General features: G+C 35.7%; 1 protein-coding gene across 1 annotated transcript in view; it reads left to right on the top strand.

Annotated features, from left to right (window-relative positions):
- GRM8 (glutamate metabotropic receptor 8) overlaps positions 1 to 18942 on the top strand; it is a 346630-nt gene that overhangs the window by 205832 nt on the left and 121856 nt on the right. Inside the window, exon 6 of the mRNA XM_086473515.1 lies at positions 6682 to 6882. Coding sequence (XP_086329641.1) covers positions 6682 to 6882 — 201 coding nt within the window. The remainder of the gene's footprint in view (positions 1 to 6681; positions 6883 to 18942) is intronic.

The following is an 18942-nucleotide window of genomic DNA, read 5'->3' as shown; positions in this document are numbered from 1 at the left end:
TAGGAAGTATTTCAAAATCTCCATACTATTTTTCTTTCTTTCTCAGACTTTCACTAATTGGTCTTGCTGTCTTCTTTTTCTTTTTTTTCTTTTCTTTTTTTTTTTCTTTTCTTTTTTTTTCTTTTTTTTTTTTTTTTTCTGAAGTGAGTTGGTGTAAAGAGGTATAACCCCAGAAAAATTACATCAAGTGCCAGTTCATTAAACCACAAAACCACATCTGTCAGTTGCTGGAGAAGAGTAGACAGTCAAACTGCTTCATTTCACTATCATTGCTTCTACATTCTCGGTTTTCTTTTTTGGAACAGCTGAGAAAATTGATATAACCCTTAACTTCTTCTGTGAATTGCTTCCTAAACTGACACCATACTATTATAGAGGAGCTGTGGGTTTTGTGATGCTTTCTGCAAACTAACTCATGTGCAAAACAAGCATCACAGTTACCATGCAGCTATTGGAAAACTCAACTCTCCCACCGTAAAAAAATATATCATCACCTTAAGTTTGAGTAACAGAAGATGATGATTTCTACTGCATTATTTGTTCAGAGAGAGCAAACTCTGTAATGTGTGAGGAAAACAGCAGAATAATCAGGAAGACTTCAATGGGAGCAACATATGCTCCTGGTGCTTCCTGCTGAGCCTGCTGAAATGGCTTACAGTTACAGATGCCAGCTTTCTGAGGAAAAAACTGTTGCTGCAAACATAGCAAGTTCTAATCAGTTCTGACAAATAGAGGACTATCATGCCCGAACTGAGGAGTAGTGGGAGCCTGCTTACAAATTACTGTGATTTAGATGTGATTGTGATTGGCATGCACAAAAAGGTCAATCTCAATAATATTTATCTATGATTTCATTTGCTTCCAAGTGCAGCTTAACTAAAACTGTTTTGTGAGCCAAGTAATGGAGATAAATAATTATAGCAGTGAGTAAAATATGTGAATTGTAACTGTGAACTGGAAAAATGTTACTGGATATCCAAGATCCAGACTCGTCAAAACAGAAATTTGGAAAAAGAACCCAAGAATTGCACAGATGCACCAACTGTCTTTAAGCAGTAATTATGCACAAGCATATAAACAAAGGCAGGTGAAGGGAAGCAAATAGAATAAAAGCTGTTCATGAATAACAACTTTGCATGTCATCATTTTCACAATAATTTTTATTGTCATTTTTCTTCCCCCCCTGCCCAACATTACTTGTTCTCCCACAGTTATCCCAGAAAGATTTCTCACCTTATTTAAAGCACAGTTCATAAAAGAGCTGATTTGTTGCTTATCACATGCAAGAAGTGACAGGGTGGCAGAAGAGTGGATGGGAATGTGGAAAGGAAGGAGGAATACAGGGTCTCAGAAAGGGATCTTTCCCTGTTGGTGACAAATCCACTGTTAGGAGTTTCCTCGCTCTGCAGCAGTAGGAATTCTGCCATTGCTAAACCAACTGTTCACATTGCTGTTCCTCAACTGAAGGACAAGACATGTAAGTCTTGGGTTTTTTTTAAGATTTTTTTCTCCTATTTTCTCTAAAATTACCAACAAAAAGAGTAGGATACGTAAAACAAACAATAGCAAACATAGAAATAAGTGGCTTAAAATAGTGTAAATGGATTTCTATAGTCAGCAGTTGAGTTTTTCAAGCAGACATAGAATATTAGTCCATTGTTAGATGTACCAATGATTGCACAGAAAAATGACAGGTATTACATTAATATTTATAGCTTAGTGAAATAGAAGACGTAACCTTACCAGATGATGATGAAAAAGTAACTTTGATTTGAACTAAGTGAAAGACTATGACACATTGCAACAATTAAAGGACATTTCTATAATTTACTCCTGAAAGTTTTCAGAGAGGATGATTAGAAGTTTTCTGAGTTTTTAACTTTGATTTTGGTAAGCTTTTGAGAATTCGTACCCCAAAACAGTGGAACAAGGCTTACACCGATACAATATTTGAACTGAAAATGAAAAGTGAGCTGGCCAGTTGTCTTCCAATCAGTCCTAGACAAAACAAATAAAAAATGATGATAAATGAGACTGATAAGAAAAAAAAAAGCAATTGACTTGAGATTAGGAGACAAGACCTCGAAGCATCCTATTTCCTACATGGAGCTTTGATTATGTGTTCCTACTTTCTTGTCTCTGACTGCACTCTTTTTCTAAGGTTGGAATCTGAACTTATGATGATTATTCTGTCAAAATTAGGTTCCCATTCCCATGCACACTGCATCCCCATACCAGATATCTCTATTCCTCTAAACTATGGAGCCCCACTCCTGTCTCCCAAAGCTGTCCAATACCCAAAACTTTTCTCAAACTGTGAACCTTCACAACGTTGTTCCAATCTGAAGCTCTAACCAACTGTTGTATGTAAGGTCCTTGACTTCAACCTTTGTCTTCAAGTAACATAAATTAAGATTTTAATTGGATATGTGGGATGGATTCTTGAAACTGTAGAAATAATCATGACTGATAATGTAGGCTGAACTTGTACATAAATTTCTTTCAATAATGATAATTTGAAACAGATTTGTGAGACAGAAGGAATGGGATTGCTCAGAAATTTTAGGTAAACTGGCAATTTCCAGAAACAGGGCAGTTAAATAAACAAATAAATCAATCTTGTTTCCCTATATCACAAATTACAAAACAGGTATATCCAACTGCCTTATTTAGAATTCTTATATTCTTAAAAGAATAATAGCTAGGAACCCCTCTGAATTTTTCCTATTGTCATGAACTTGTATGTGTGCAGAATTTACTTCTACATATGCTTAAAGATCATCATTAAGAACATGGTTTCTAAAACTTAGATGAATTATGCAACTTTTATCACCTGGCAGATTAGGCCCCTGATGATGAGATCAGCAACTTAAGTTTTGATTGTTCAAGATAATTGTTTGTATCCCAAAGGTGATACCATCACCCATGTACGAATTCATTATCTGGCTATATCACATTAATCTTTATTTTCTTACTCTATGCTGTTATTAAGTTTTTAAGATACATTTTAATTTATTGTTGTAAAGGCCTAATTTCTCTTGATTATGTTCCTGAAATCTCTTGATTCCCAGTTCATACCTAAGGAATTGATAATGTCACATTCTTCACCTTCCCTCCAAGACTAGTAACCCCAGCCACATCCTCTTATCCACCTAAACCCCATCTCACATTCCTACTGTTATGCTCCTTATCCTTCCCTGTCATAACTGAGTTCTACCATCCTGAGCAGGATCCACAATTATTCCTGCAGCACAGGAACTACAGGAACAAAGTGGGAAATTATTAGAATGTATGGAGGCAATACCTCCCGCAACAGTCCAGTCTGTCACTCTTGCTGTAGCATCTCTTTCATCTGTACAGGCTTTTAGAGGATCATTCCTATGACTCACTCTAGGGTTCCCAAAAGACATTTCAAATGGAAGGAGCCAGGAACAGCTGACACTTTTCCTGGGTTAGTGTTACAACTCTCCTAGCTCTTCTCTAGCCCAAGATGACAAAATGAGTACCTGTGTCTATGTGTTTTCTTCATTGGTTAGGGAAAGTCTTGACATCTTGCTGAAATTCCCCACAAGCCTGCACTTCTCAACGGCTGGATTGGAAGACCTGCTGGAAAGCACCATGGCACATTCCCCTGGATTTCATTTGTTTGGAGATCAGAATCCAAAGCTCAATTCTTGTCTCAGTTCTTGACACACTGTCAGACCATGGGGGTATCAAGTGCCTGGTTCAAGAGTTGGGAACATCTTCTTATTCATTTTGAGAAAGACACAGCCTAAACAATTTTTCCAGAGGAAAAACTGTAGGATGAAATATTGAACTGGTCATTAAGAAACCATTAAAACATTTCTATTATGAGATACAAATTGTTATATTTTTTCAAGTCACCAGTGTGTGTAGAAACACGCCTTGTGGAGCTGAGAGTCAAGCTGCAGATGAAACTCTTATTACTTGATATACAAGTCTGAAGAAAATTTATAATCATGTCTTCCAAACGTGTAATATTATCTCTGTAGGAGCTGACCATATTTATGGCTTAGACAATATGCATCATTTTACTGCTACACATTAACATTTATTTAGGGCAGTTGAATGTAATTTAAGTCGATGAGTTCTTGCTGTCTTTATAAATTACTGTTTTAGATGTTTGGGAATTCTAGAAAGAGAAGAAGAGAAAACTCAAAAAGAAAGAGCACATTATCCAATTTGTTGGTTTTTTTTTTTTGTTATGCAAAGCACAGGGACTCTTCTTGTCTATTGCCTTCTGGATTTGACAGGTTTAAAACTGGTAATTCTGTGATGTTCCTTATCCCTTTGTATGTACAGAAACACATTCAGTCCTGATAATTTTTTTTTTTTTGCTCTGCAATTTATGTGATAAATTAGCTTATGATCACATATCTGTGAAGAGTAAAGGTAAAATGTTATGCTGTGAAAGAAATTCATGCAAATCCTATGTGTGTTTAAACTACAGTATAACACAGAGGAGTATAATGCTGATTTTTTTTTCCCCTTTTAAAATCTGTATCACTTAGTAGAATGTACTTGCTTAAGTGTTTGCAACTTTTAGTGTTTTATTACTTAGTATGTATTACAGAAAATGATTCCCCTCTGTCTTTTAGCAACCCCCCACTGTTCAGCATACACATCCATCCATCTGATATCTAAGGGAAATTGTATTTAGCTTGGCAATTAAAGTGGATATATCTCCTTCAAACTCCTCCTGTGCTGACCATCCTGTTTCGAGGACATGGAAGCTCTGGGGAGCACATACAGGTTATTGACTGCTGTGTGCCTGCAGCAGTTCAGTAAACCCCGTCCTTCATGTGTTGTCCATCTGTCCTTAACAAGGCAGGAACAATTAAGGTGGGGATCATGAGCTCTACCCATCACTTACTGTTGGAAGCACTGTCCCAAATAAAATAAGTTAATAAAGTTGCAGACTAATTAAGTTTCATCTCTTCCATCCTTTTTTTCTCCTTGTATGTCTGGGCAATGTATTCCAACTACTTGTGTAATTTTTAGCATGTGCAAGGAAAAGTTATTCTGTTTGTTTATTTGCAGTAGAGTCGCACTGTTTACTAATTAGTTGCCAATCATTAGATAGCATGTCTGGAACAGTGTCTGTGAAGGTACTTGTGATAAATCATAAAAATGAGTAATATACTTTCCTCTCCAAGTGCTTAGTACCTTTTCAAGAGGTAGTGATTTAATTTTTTTTTTAACTAATCCCTGAGGGGAAATAAAAGCACGTCGTGATTTTTCAAGGATATCTATAACTCTCAGTGCTCAGGGATGTTTAAAGCACAAAACACTACTGATATTGTCAGATTACAAATTTGTTCATATGTTTTCATTGTAACATGAGACGATGGCACTGAAACAGAAGAAAGGCTTCTGAGTATAGTCCCTGGCTTTTTTTTTTTTCATGTCATATGGGCTTGCATACTTTGTCTAAAGAAAGATCTTGTGTACAGTATCTTTTCAGGCATAAGCAGTGCACTTTTAAAAACTTGGATGTAACAAAATTGGTATCTTGTACTGGTAAGAGCCTGTGTTTGGAAAAAAAATAACAAACATAAAAAAATAAGATATAGGATGTTAAAGTAATAATAAAAAAATGCATAAAGTATTGGTTAATTTCTAAATAGTCCTAAATAATGTGAACAGATTAATTTCAAACTGAATGTGTTGTTAATCTGATGGATAACCTAGGTATTTATTCTTGTGTTCATTGAGTCAATAGGAACTTAACTTTAAATTTCAGCAGGACAGATTTCACTTTGAGGTCTGCAGAACCCTCTTTCTCTGGTAAATGAAGATTATGAGCTTTTGAACTCAGTGGTTCAAGTCCTATATAGGACTTGGGATTTCGTGTTGGTTGTCTGCTTAAAACACAATTTTCCTGAACTTTACTTTTTAACTTTTCCACTTAGTATTATCACCTATGCATGTAAAAGGTTCTTTGGATTTAGATACAGATGATTAATGTGGGCAATTCCTGAAGAATAAAAATTTCATAATGTATTGATTTGCTCTTTATTCCGTCTGAAGAAAAAAAGTCCCTGTAGGAAACAGCAGACAGTACATGGTTCTCAACATGAAGCATAATTCACTAGTAAATACAGGAAAAAAGTCTCAGAATAAGCACTTTTCAATATGGAGACAGATGGCCACATCACTTGGCAAGCATTCAGCTCTTTTCCCTGACATGTTTAAATAATGTTTATCAAACAATAGGCAGGGATAGAAATCAAGGTAGCCTTAAATTTATCTAAAACAGAATGGCAGGCTGCTGTAGAAATGTCCTATAAATAACAATAAACAGCTGTTGAACGAAAGTCAATAAGGTGGAAAGAGTTTTTCTACTGGATTGTGGAAATATATATATCTATATTTCTTTTTCTTGTAATAAATACGTTCTGTCCTCTTTCCCAGCCCAGAACTCAACATATTGTTTATATACCTGGCACAGTGTACAATGATTAGAGGCAAACCCAGATGGCCATATTTTTCCTTGTCTTGTTTATTTAAGTGACGGATAGATGAGCCCTAACTTTACCTATCAATCTGACTGTAATTATTTATGTTCTACTGTGAATTTTTGCACACAAACGCTCATGCACATGCACACATACACATACACAAATAGAAGTAAAACGACTCTTTCTCTTTCTTCCTTAGGCTTAGAAAGAATTGCAAGAGATTCAGCCTATGAGCAAGAAGGAAAAGTTCAGTTTGTAATTGATGCAGTATATTCCATGGCCTATGCACTACACAACATGCATAAAGATCTCTGTCCTGGATATATTGGTCTATGCCCAAGGATGAACACAATTGATGGTAAAGAACTGCTTAGCTATATCCGGGCAGTAAACTTTAATGGTAAGTTACATGTACTCTTTTTTCCCACCACTTTTTCTTCTTTAAATATTTCAGAAGTGACAAGATGTGTTTTCTTCTTTATGTAGGTTACTTTAAGGCACAGTGGAAAACACGATTAGAGGCAGTTCTCATTTAATCAGAACTGTGAGTTTTTCCACCTGCTTTGAAACCCCAAGTGTATTTTTTGTCTTAACATTAAGCTGCTCCGAAAAGAGGCGGATGTTAAAAACAAGAATCTGTCGATCAAAATATTCCAGTGAAAAGGTTCTATTACAGAAACAAGTGGGGGACTCATGCAGTCCTATTGACAGATTAAAGTCCTTTGACAGAGGTTGCTTATGTGTTTCAAGAGAGTGTGTTGAAAAAAACAGTCTTTTGAAAATTGCCTTCTTCTGAAATTACTGTTAACAATTTTCTTACAGTAGTGAATAGTAAGGAGTTTGCTTTCAATTTGCATATTTAAATCTCAATTAAAGCACTCACTAGCAGTTCCGGCTTCTTTTCGATTTCGTTGGTTTTGACTCAGTGATTTAGTGAGCTTTAACTCACCTTAACAACTACAATGTATATTTTTAAACAACACTGCATAATACTCTGTGCAGCGGGGATCTGCCTTCTGGGGAAACATAGTTACAGATGCTTATACTGTTAATAGTAGAGGCCAATAAAGAACAGGATTAATTTCTGAATGTAGAATTGAAAAGTCTAGAACATACTTGATGGTGAAATAAAGTTGCTGAAAACCTACATTATTTCATTAGAGTCATAATTATTGTAAACTACATTTACCATTATTTTACGAAGAAATTGAGTGATGTTCTTTGCTGTGTTTTGGTTCTTTTTTTTTTTCCCTGCTTGGTGGTAATTCATGCCTTCTAACTATGTGGAGAGAAGCACTGTCTATCACAATTTATTCCAATGACCTCAGCTGCCAGCCTTTTTGAAAAAAAGCACAAGGTCATTTTGAATTTAGCTTTCAAGTGGAAGCTTTTCTTGCTTTAGGTAATATACCAGACCATTTGGTTGATATGAATGTTGGCTGCAGTTCACAGTTTTTCCTTCCTATGCAATTTTCATGAAAAGGGAATCCCTGTCTCCAGGAATACAAAGATGAAAGGAGTTTGAATGATTCTTCAGTGATTTTAAAGAAAACCTGGAGCCAAATATGTTACTGACAAATGGGAAGTGTTGTTATGATGACAAAGGTAGGCAGCATATTGTAAGGTTTGCAGTGATAATTATCTATATTTGTAGTACAGATTCTTCTGGGTCTGTGTTGTTAAAGCACAAAGAAAGTGATCTATTTCCATTTGGTGAACATGAAAGTTTAGCATAAAAAGATAAGCTGTACAGTTCATATGAAATGTTTCTCTCCCTCGATTGTTGTATGCCATCAATACCTGTCATGATATCTCTGGCTGACTCTAACTATTGCAACAAGGGGAGATGAAAGAGTGGGATAAAGCATTCTGAATGCTAATGAAAAGTGTCTGGTTTTGACCTATTGATTTACTGAAAGAGAGGAAAAAAGAAAAAAAAAAAAGAAACATTTCTATGAGGTTAACTTTCTGTCCCAGGGGATAAGTTAACTGTTCCCTGTACTAAGCAGGTCCACATTACATACTGGTGTACCATTTTTTGGGGTGTGTTATATACCAAAATATTTCCCTTTTTTCAGTCATGCATTGGGAGGCATAAGCAGAGGACGGTCTTTAACAATTTGCCTTTTCCTATTAATCACAAGTTCCTGTTCCTCAAGATAACACTGTCTCTGTGTCTGACTTGGCTTACAGAGGTGAATATTTACATAGATTGCTAGACCTCCTGTGCTGGAAGTTGACAGTAGCGCTGTATGTCAATTTTGATGTGCATCCTAGGTTCAGTGATTAATAATGTAGTATTTTAAAAGTGAACAGATATATGAAAGGAAAGCCCTGGCTTTCACAGCCATTCAAGGTAACATTTGTTTACCCTAATAATCACAGGATCACAGCATTGCTGAAGTTGGCAGGGACCTCTGGAGATCATCTACTCCAACCCACTGCTTAGATCAGCATGAGCCAAATCAGGTTACTTAGGACTATGGCCAGCCAGGTTTGAAATGTATACAAGGATGGAAAATCCTCCAAAATTATCTCTGAGCAATATTTGATCATCTTCACAGTAAAAATTTCTTTTCTTGTGCTTAAAAAACTTTAGAATTAAGCCTCTGCTCTTCAAGATGATAATAATTTCTAATATCAAGAAGTAACTGACATTTTTGAGACAGGCAGTTTCTCTTTCTATTCAATATCAGTTTTCCTCACATAATTCTACACCTATGCATATTAAACCAACTTCTCACCTCTCTTAATTCAGTATATGCCTCTTAACTGAGGTAGTAATGAGTGGGTGCAAGTCCAATTAATATGCTGTCACATTCAACTTGGATTTCACCTCACAAAGTATGACCTGTATTATGAAGGACATCTGTCTGCCTTATGGAGGGTATTTGCAATGGTAAGAAAACATACATGTTTCTGTTTATTGGAGTAACTGTTTTGCTTTTAATCGCAAGTAATCACTTTGAAAAGTGTTTGGTTTTGTTTATTCTGTTTATTTTTATTTACAAATTATGAAGATATGTTCTCCCTAAGGATTCATCTGTATAATAGCCCATGACACATTCATGACTGAAGGGTGATCATAACCACCAGCACACCATGTAGTGATGTAATTGATACGACATTTGTTTCTGCTTAGATATTCTTCTACCAGTTGTATGCTAAATGCAGAAAATCTCACTGTTCAGCATGATTTTAAAGGGGATAGAACTTCTTCCTGTGTAATAGGAATAAAGACATTTGTTTGTCCATGAGGTTTGAGTTCCAGCTGAGTGTAGTCCCCTGTTCTGCTCGTCTGTGTTTTTCTTAGGACAGCTAGCAGAGTATGGTGCATAAAACCAAGTGTTTTTGTTTATAATATTTAATAATTAATTTAACTTCATAGGAAAAGAAACTTCTAACATGTAACTGGTACAGCCTATGTGCACATCAAAAGAGTTTTTAGACAATGGGAAAATAAAAAACCAGTGTGCTGAGATGCAGCATATTTAGTTCCCTGTGCTCTTGTTGGTCGCTGATAGTAGATCATAATGAGCCCTTTCTGGCTATTTGATCAAAGAATACTTTCAGAATTTTCATGCTCCTACTTATCTTTTTTTTTCCCAGGCAAAAAGTGAATGTTGTCATTTTATGGTGTTCTTATTTTAATAAAGGTGTCACGTTTGAAAGATTTTCCCCACCAGTTTTTGTATCCAAACAAAATTACATATTTATGTGAAACTGATGTTTTGTATCTAAAGTTATGTAAAGCAAATAGTTTTTCTGTTAATTAGGTTTATAAAAGGTGCTATGTGCAATAGTGTAATTGTCGCATGATTCAACATGTTCTTCCATCACATCACTCTAGTGTTCTCATTCTATTTAACTTCATTGTTCTAAAAAATAAGCAGATGTTTTCTAAGAGTTTTTACCTTGATATGTGCTGAGTGTTTTATGAGAAGTGCTCTGCTGAATTCAACATAGGTGCTCATCATTTAACAGAAACAGGACTTGAACATGAAATTGTGGTGGATGGAGGTGTTTTAAAGGTGGTTTTGCTTTGTTTTGTTGTTAAGAAAAAGATTTATCTTTGTACTTCCTTTCAGACAAAGCAGAAAAAGGATGACAACAGATACAGTGCTATTTCTTGGCTGGGAATAAAACACAAAGTGATAAGACTGATCAGTGCCTCTGTCCCCAGTTGTCCCAGTATAAAAGTGAAGATTAAAATTTATAGTTAAATTCCAAAGATAAGGATCATTGCTTGTATTGTACATAAACCATTTCATATAGAAGGAAGTTCACTCTTTATATGTATACAGATTTATAGCTAGTATAGGGTAGCTGTTTTTTGCCTACCTTTAGTCGTATATTTATGTTTATATTTACATTAACACACCGTAGTAGTTCCAGGGATAAATATTGAGAAAACATCAACACTATAGCACAATATATTTACAGATATTACAACGTGACTCTTTCACTTCATCATAAAGGTAGGCGCAGAACTTGACCTGTACACTCATACATGCCAACAGATATCTTATTTGCTCTGATGGGCTACTTATTCTGGGGCTGGACTGTGATACTTGCTACTTTGACATCTTTTCAGGTGAGCACGGATAAGCAAAAAAAGAGCAGAGAACGGGTGGAAGCACTTACTCCCCTCTGCTGTCAATGCTTAGACAAATGTTGTCTGCCTCTGCAGGAGGTCACTTCAACATCACATACCCCTCCTGGTGACAGAGATGGGAAATAAATTCTGAGTCTGACTGTGCAACCTTGTCTCTGGGACAAAGTAAAGCAACTATGTTGCTTGCTGGGATTTTGTGATAAAACTACAATAACACTGGAACAGGCTGCCTGGAAAAGTTGTGGAGTCTCCAACCTTTGAGATATTCAAAACCTGTCTGGACATGGGCACCCTGCTCTAGCTGAGCCTGCTTTAAGCAGAGGGGTTGGCCTAGGTGATCTCCAGAGGTCCCTTCCCACCTCAGTTATGCTCTGATTCTATAGCCTTAGTTGGACTTGAAAGAATGAAAAGAATATCACTTACCCGTGCTTTACAATATAAAATGAACATATGTTACCTTTACTCTATTTTTCTGGAACAAATTTAATAGTCTGAGTGGACTAGTAAGCCTTGCTGCTATTTGGTTTTCAGATGTGTTAATTAAATGCCTTTGAGAAAAGATTAATTTTGGCTATGCACACACATAGACACATATGCATACAGCATCAGCCCCATTTAAAAAACAAACACGCAAAATTTCATCCTGAAAGGGCAGAATGATACCAGAGAATGAGAACATAAGAACAGAAGCTATCAGGCCAACTCAAAATACGTGTTGGCACTTGTAAACTAAATATTAATGATCACTCTACATTGTAATATTTTTATTTTGTGTGAAAGAGTATCTATAGAGCACAGTTTTTTACAAAAATGAAGAATGGGGTTTCTCATGGAGAATTTTGAACCCTCCAGAGAATCATTATTGTGGAATCAGCTGTTTATAAAATTCAACTTCTCCTGCTATCTTTTGAAGTTGCTAAAATATCAATCTGTGCAGAACTCTCGTGACTTGATATTCAACCTAGACTGTTTTAAATGTTTTCTTGAAGAAAACTGACACCTCTCTATTCTTTAAGTGAGTAAAAAATTTGTGTTCTCAAATAATTGTTTAGCATTAAAACAGAAGCTTTAAAATGGTACCCTTTGAGGCTGATGAGTTTTGACATTTTTTAAGGCACTAAGCACAATAGAAGTAAGTCTCCCACTTAAAATATACAGGAGCTATCCTCCTAACTCAGATTTTAAAAAATCCAACTCTCAAGTCTACAACTAACAATAGAGAAAAAACCTTTCTGAAATAGTTGAAGTTGGGCACATCTGCAATTTTTAAAGTTATGAGTTCTTACTGTCAGTTCATATTTTAGGGATTTGTACTGTCAGAAACACTTAGCATCATATGGTGCCACTGGTATCAAATTCTGATAGGGTTGAAATAATTGAAGTATAATGGGACATAGTAACAGATGAGTAGATCAGATAGGCCCAAACAAGATTAACAATGATTTGGGAAGGACTGAACTCTGCTTACCTTGTAGGATTCACTGTGGTAGCAGCTCTAGTTTCACTAATCCGTACTCTGCTGAAGAAATAACGATACTGCTTTTAGCTGCAGAAATGGGAGTGGAAGGAGGAATGTCTGCTGCAGTTTTATTAAGATCTGAGATGTTTATTCTCTCATAAGTTAATCACATGACATAATTCCATGTGATTTTTTTCTAAATCTTGGTGGTACAGAGGAGTGGTTGAAAACACAGCTAAAGCTTAAGCTAATGTAGACCTGAACTCATCAAATTGTAGAATTCAAAACAGTTTATTCTTTTCACGTACTTTTGTCATGGTTTCAGAGGTGTCTAATTTGGCTTGCGTGTGCACTGGGGCTATGGCAGGCCATTTGTAATAAAGAATCCTGGTGTCTATTTTCCCGTACCTTTATGTTAAATTAAGAAAAGAATTGTTACCTCTGTTAATTTATTATTGAGGATAAGCAGGGGATGATTTAAAATAAGTTCTGCTTTGGCATGCTAATTATTTTAATGGAATTAATCCAGGTAGCTATACAAGAAACTAAAATTGCACAGTGGTCTAAATCACTCTTAATGGATTTGAGTAATATATGGTTATAATATAAGCACGCACAGAAGGCAAAGCTTGGAGCTGCTATGATCCTTAGGTACCTCACAAATCCATGTGCTTAAAATCAGAGATTATGAAAATGCTGGGTGTGAAATCAGAAGGTAGAACCTGAAAGTAAGGGAAATTTATAGCTGTGCTCTTGTTTATGTACAGATCTTAAGTACTGATTAATTGAGCAATATATGCACTCCACATACAAAATTCATGATGCAGAATGTGACTGAGGTCACATTCTCTGTTTTGAGGAAAAAGGTCTAATTCATAGGCTATTTTAATAATTAATATGTAAAGGAAGGTGATAAAGGATTTACCCTCATTACCCGTAAAAATTGATTTGCATCTCCTGATATGTGAGGATATTCAGATATATTAAAGTACAGTTTTCTAATATGATCAAGTGAAAAACTCAAGCAACAGTGAGGAGTAGTACAAACTAACCCTTCTCATTCTAAATAAAAATGTATCTGAGTGCAAAGAAACTGGATCCATAATACATGTGTGTTTTTACCTTTTAGTCAGTGTAAGAAATCACAGCTGCAGTTCTGAGACATTATTAAGTCCTTCAGATATCCTTATTACATTTATTAACAGGAATAAGACATGCCACAAGTTTTGAGGAAAAGAATACCTTGACAAGCTTCATAAATGAAATGTTTGAATTTAAAATTTCACTTAAATCTATCAAATCAAGTAAGAATGTTTGTATAATTTATTAATTTTTCCGTATGTCAATTTATGACCCGTTTGGTAAGAAAAGCAAGCAAGCAGGATGGTCATGAGGGAAAATGAATTGCTTTTCGGTACCTCTGTAACAGAATAATGTGAGCCTTTTTCATTTTCCTACAACTTTTACTTTCAAAATGAAACAGACACATTAGAGAGAATATCAAGGGGAAAAAAGCAACAAGGATTTTAGTAAGGGTATTTGGTAGTATAAATAAGCTGCATCCATTGTTCATTCATGTAAAAACTGATCTAACTGGTAATGGCTGAGAAGTAACAAACTCAAAAATAGAGCATTTCTTCAGGGATGTCACTGTCAGTGAAATTATTTTGACAAATCTTAGATTCTTATATAAAGAGGTAAATAACTATTTCTCTATGTTAAAGGGAATGACAGGGACATCAGGTAGACTTAGCACTATAGGGAAGGAATTACAGTGAGGAGAGAATGAATTTACAGTTAACAGACATTGCCGACATCATCAGACAGCACTATTTAGTTTTTCTACTCTAGAGAGATGTTATATTCATCAGTAATCAAGCAAATTCAGATCTGTAGTCAAAGCTGTACTGGATTCAAGAGCAAGTTAGACGTGTTAGAACTTGTTACCACATGTGATCTTAAGCGAAACTGTGGAGAATCTGAGCAAACTAAACAAGACATGCAAGAGGAAAGTGATGGGATTCAGTTCACCCCTCACAGGCAAATAGATTTCCCTTAGTTTCAGTAGCTGGTGAAGTCTACAGTAAGTCTCTGGTTCTCCATATAGCTGATGGGAAAAGCTGATACTTCTAAAGGCTGCTAGAGAGCTAGCCTGTCCATTAGCATTTAGGCACCATAGCAACTCATCTACTTCTGTATGTTTTTCTGCAAGCAGCTATGAGTCAGATTTTCTCTAAGGCTTATTAAAGCATGTCTAATAGTATGGAATATTAAATACTTGGAAGATAGTTTATCTTAGAAGGTTCTCTAATTTAATCCAGCATTTGAGGAAGCATTTGCCATTGTTCCTGAGGATTAAGGTATCCAACGATTTTGGCCACACAGCAGGTGATGTTTTATACTTGAACAGATTGAACCCAAAGTGTTGCTCCCTGTAGTCTTAGCCAAATCTCTCCCTTGTAAGCCTGAAACAAAATGGATTTGATGTACAAATTTCTGAGGTGTTCCTTTTTAAATAGAGAGACCGTTTCTCTCAATTCTGCTGTTATCTCTATCATCAAAATTGAACATTTAATAATAAAAGATAAAAGAATTTGTGGTAAAGGTTTTAGTTACCATTCTGTGGATTCTGTGCATAACACTTTCAAAGTGATGATGCATTACTGAGGCTTCCATATTAACCTTTTTCAATTCGTGCCAATTTTTTTAGGTTATTAACTTTTATAATTACATTAGCATTTAACAAAAAAAAGTTTGGAATGCAGGAAATAGAGAATACTCTTTATTATTAGTTACACTTGAAAGCCTAAACTCTTTTAAACCAAGTCATAGGAACCTACACAGCCAGATGGATTTGAAAATAGTGCTTCTCTGTATTACTTACAGCTCTATTAACAAATTATCAGCTTGACTGGTACTCAATTTGAATACAGTTTTATTTCCTGATAGTTGAGCTATTTATGTAAAAGTAAGATTATTAGAAAATACTCAGTTACATTTCAGAGTATGAAAATTTGAATGTGTTTTTAACTACTGTATCAAAATTTAGACACAATCATAGCTTCCTCTTTAGACCCATGAGTTACAACAGGTGAGGTTTATTATTTGGTAGGATTGACTTTGGTGCTGACTTGCCTAAATTTTAGGAGTTCGGCTGGAGGGTAAAGAGATGTGGTACAACCTTCCTGTGCTATGTCAAGGAGAAAAGGTTTATGCCCCTGAACAGTTCCAGAAAGGAACTAGAAATATTTAAAACAGCAATGCTAACTCTGCTTCGAGATAAAGATGATAAAAACATTGGAGCTTGGTCCTTCCCACACACTTTTCATACTAGTCTGGGATTTGGATGTTCGCTAAAGAAAGTGATTTCTAAGCCTTTAATCCAAAGGAGACTGAAGCCATGTCACAGAAGCAAGCCTTAAACAGGTGTAGGAAGGACCTTCTTTAGTCTTGTTGTGTTTGGGTCACTATGCAGCTAAAAATTCAAGACTTCCTAGAAGTCCTGTCGAAATGGAATCTCGATATCCTATCTTAGTAGCACTAAGTGGCTATTAGTTTATACACAGTTATAGTTTTTATTGTATTTTTATTCTAGTGAGAGCAGAATTGAAGCAGCTATAGATGTATGATCCCATATTTCTACCTACCCAGCACTGAAACAGGAAATCTTAGTGCAGTACAGAATACATCCTATGAATTTATTCGAGTATTTTTTTCTTGTGCACCATACACAAAGAAAGACTTATCATCATCTGGATTATTTTTCACTTTCATTCAGATGAAATTTTCCTAATTATAAGTTACCCTTTGGGATAAAGGCAATATATCTCTGTTGTCTCCAAAGGGTTAGAGAAACTAGCACGATTGTTAAACATTATTTTTTGCTAATAAATATTTTTTATTATTGTCCAATCAGAAAAAAAACAAGCCAAATCAAAACCAACCAACTTTGGTTAGAGAAAGAAACTGTCAACATATTACCATAGGTTTAATATACAGGAGAAAAGTTTAGGCAAAAAAAGAATTTTCATGTAATAATGATGGTTGATTATTCCATCAATCACTTTTATTTTCTTTCAATGAAAAGTTAGATGCTATGCTATCATGAAATGTTATAAATAAATGTTTCTTATAACATCCTTGCAATGTGCGAAATATAGCTTGATGAGGTAGCACGCTGACTAAAACAATTTTCACAGAAACGGGAGTGACTGGTTAAGTCCATTCTTGTAAAAGCCAAAAAATTTGCAGTTTTCCCAGCAATAGTTTTACTGTGTCTCTGTTCCCTCAGAACTTGTTTGCATTTGCAATTCTAGGTCTATGTTATCTGCATATCTCCTTCTAACTTTTTCCCACATGTTTTAAATTAAAACAAATAAGGATTCAGAGTTGCTAAAGACATTTGTAATTAGAATTTAATAATATAACCAGCAATAAAGTGGTAGAAACTGTAATCTATTCAGTGTTTAATTAATTAAGGAAAAAATGTTCTTAAAAGATGATTGCAATAAATTTTTCATCTTTAATCCATGATCTTGTCCTAAAAGTACAATAATATGCAAATATCACAGCAGATAGAAATTAGTTATTACTGTCCAAATGTTTCCAGTGCCTGGAAGCATTAAAAACCATTGAGCCAACCTGAATGCTGTGAGATTGTGAGTATTAAACTTCTTTGTTAAATTAGCTCACCTTTTTTATTTCACATTCTGAAATTGAACAATGTCATTCAGTTTGCTGAAATATTTCTTGAAAAGTAGGTAATAGATGTTACCTGTTCATTATTTAGTTGAAAAAGGAAATCCATCAGATCACCAGGAAACTGCAGAAATACTATATCTCTCAACACTAGGTTTGTAAAGTTCCACGTGTGCTATAGTCAATAGAAAATTTTCTCTTTATTTTAGCAGGTCTGGAATATCAGTGTTCATCAACCATACTGGAAACCAACTATAAAATGTAGTCACTCTAACAGTTTTAAAGAATTGCCAAAAAAAAAAAAGTTAAAGCAAAATCCAGGTCAGTTGACAATCAGACAAAAAAACCTATTTGCAATTACGATTCATTATTTTTGTTTTGAGTATCATCTAGTCACTTATCCGTGGCTTCAAGTTTAGGTGCTGCGCTTGCTCTGTACAGGAAGACAGTTCCTAAGAGCTTGGAAAGTGTCGTAGTAACATAGTGGTTACCTGACCTGTCTGGGGAATTCAGAACATCCCGAGTTTACAGACGTGCTCTCTGTCACATATGTTTATCTGCGGGAGTAGAAGAACAGCACAGTGAGAGACAGCCCTTGGCATTCACTAAATGAATATTCCCCTGGGAGCTGTACGTTTTTTTCAGTGGAAAGTCGAGGGACTTTGTGTTTGCTTGTGGCAGGCAAAGATGGCATTTTGTACAGGCTCGGTGGAAAGGAAGCAGCTATATATCACCCATGCACTGTATCCTGCTGCCTCCTCAGAACTTTTCTTTCAAGGTTTGCCATACATGTACTCACGAAGCTCTTTAAAATAACAAGAAATCCACAATTCTGTGCATTGCATCTTATGCAGACTTCAACAGTAGATAGCTTTCCTTTGACTGTAAGGCTAAGCAAACAGATATATCACAGAAGACACATTATTGCTCACTTTGAGCTCCAGATGGATCGACATTTGATTTTCCTGTTTGGCCCTGCAGCCACTCTAGGACTACCCTGGCTTTGCTCCAATATAGCTTGATCCTGAGTTGAGAGACAAAAATGTATTGGCACTGTACCCATGCCGCACATAATCACATTTTACAAATATATCCCTAGGTAGCATTAAGTCACAACCCATAATATGGCCAGTTATGGTAGCTGTGTCCCTCTTTCTGAAGGTGATTATTATACATTTTTTAAAGGAAAGTGAAAATGATATACAGAACCTCCAGTCATCATCTATGTGCAGGGAATGCAGCTACAGGGCAGGCAGACTCCTCAGCACACGCCAGACTGTGCAAACTTGAAAGGCTTATTTAGTGCAGTCTCTGCCATGGTTCTTCCAAGTCTCTACCCAGAGATCTAAAAAGAAAGCCTCGGGATATTAGAGTCCACTGCTTATCGTGTTGGAGAAAAACAACCAAAGGTGCTTGGAAATAACCCTTATATTGACATACAGCCACTGTGGGAAGGTTTCTGCTAAGCCAGCTGGTGTTCAAAGGCTCCAGCTCCCGATACTTACAAATTGTTGTATTGATCCTCCCTTATGCATGGACTAACTGCAGCTCAAACACTGATAATTTTTTCTCTGTTTTGCATTTTCACCGTTTCTTACCAGCAAGGGATACTGTTCATGCACAAAGTGCTTAGGCAGGATTTCTTGCTTACCTGAGCATAAAAAAGCACATGGTTCTGTTCTTATTGT

Source organism: Leptosomus discolor, chromosome 1 (genome assembly GCF_034619465.1).
Source record: "Leptosomus discolor isolate bLepDis1 chromosome 1, bLepDis1.hap2, whole genome shotgun sequence".
Lineage (NCBI taxonomy): Eukaryota > Metazoa > Chordata > Aves > Leptosomiformes > Leptosomidae > Leptosomus > Leptosomus discolor.
This window is presented reverse-complemented; position numbering and strand designations above follow the sequence as displayed.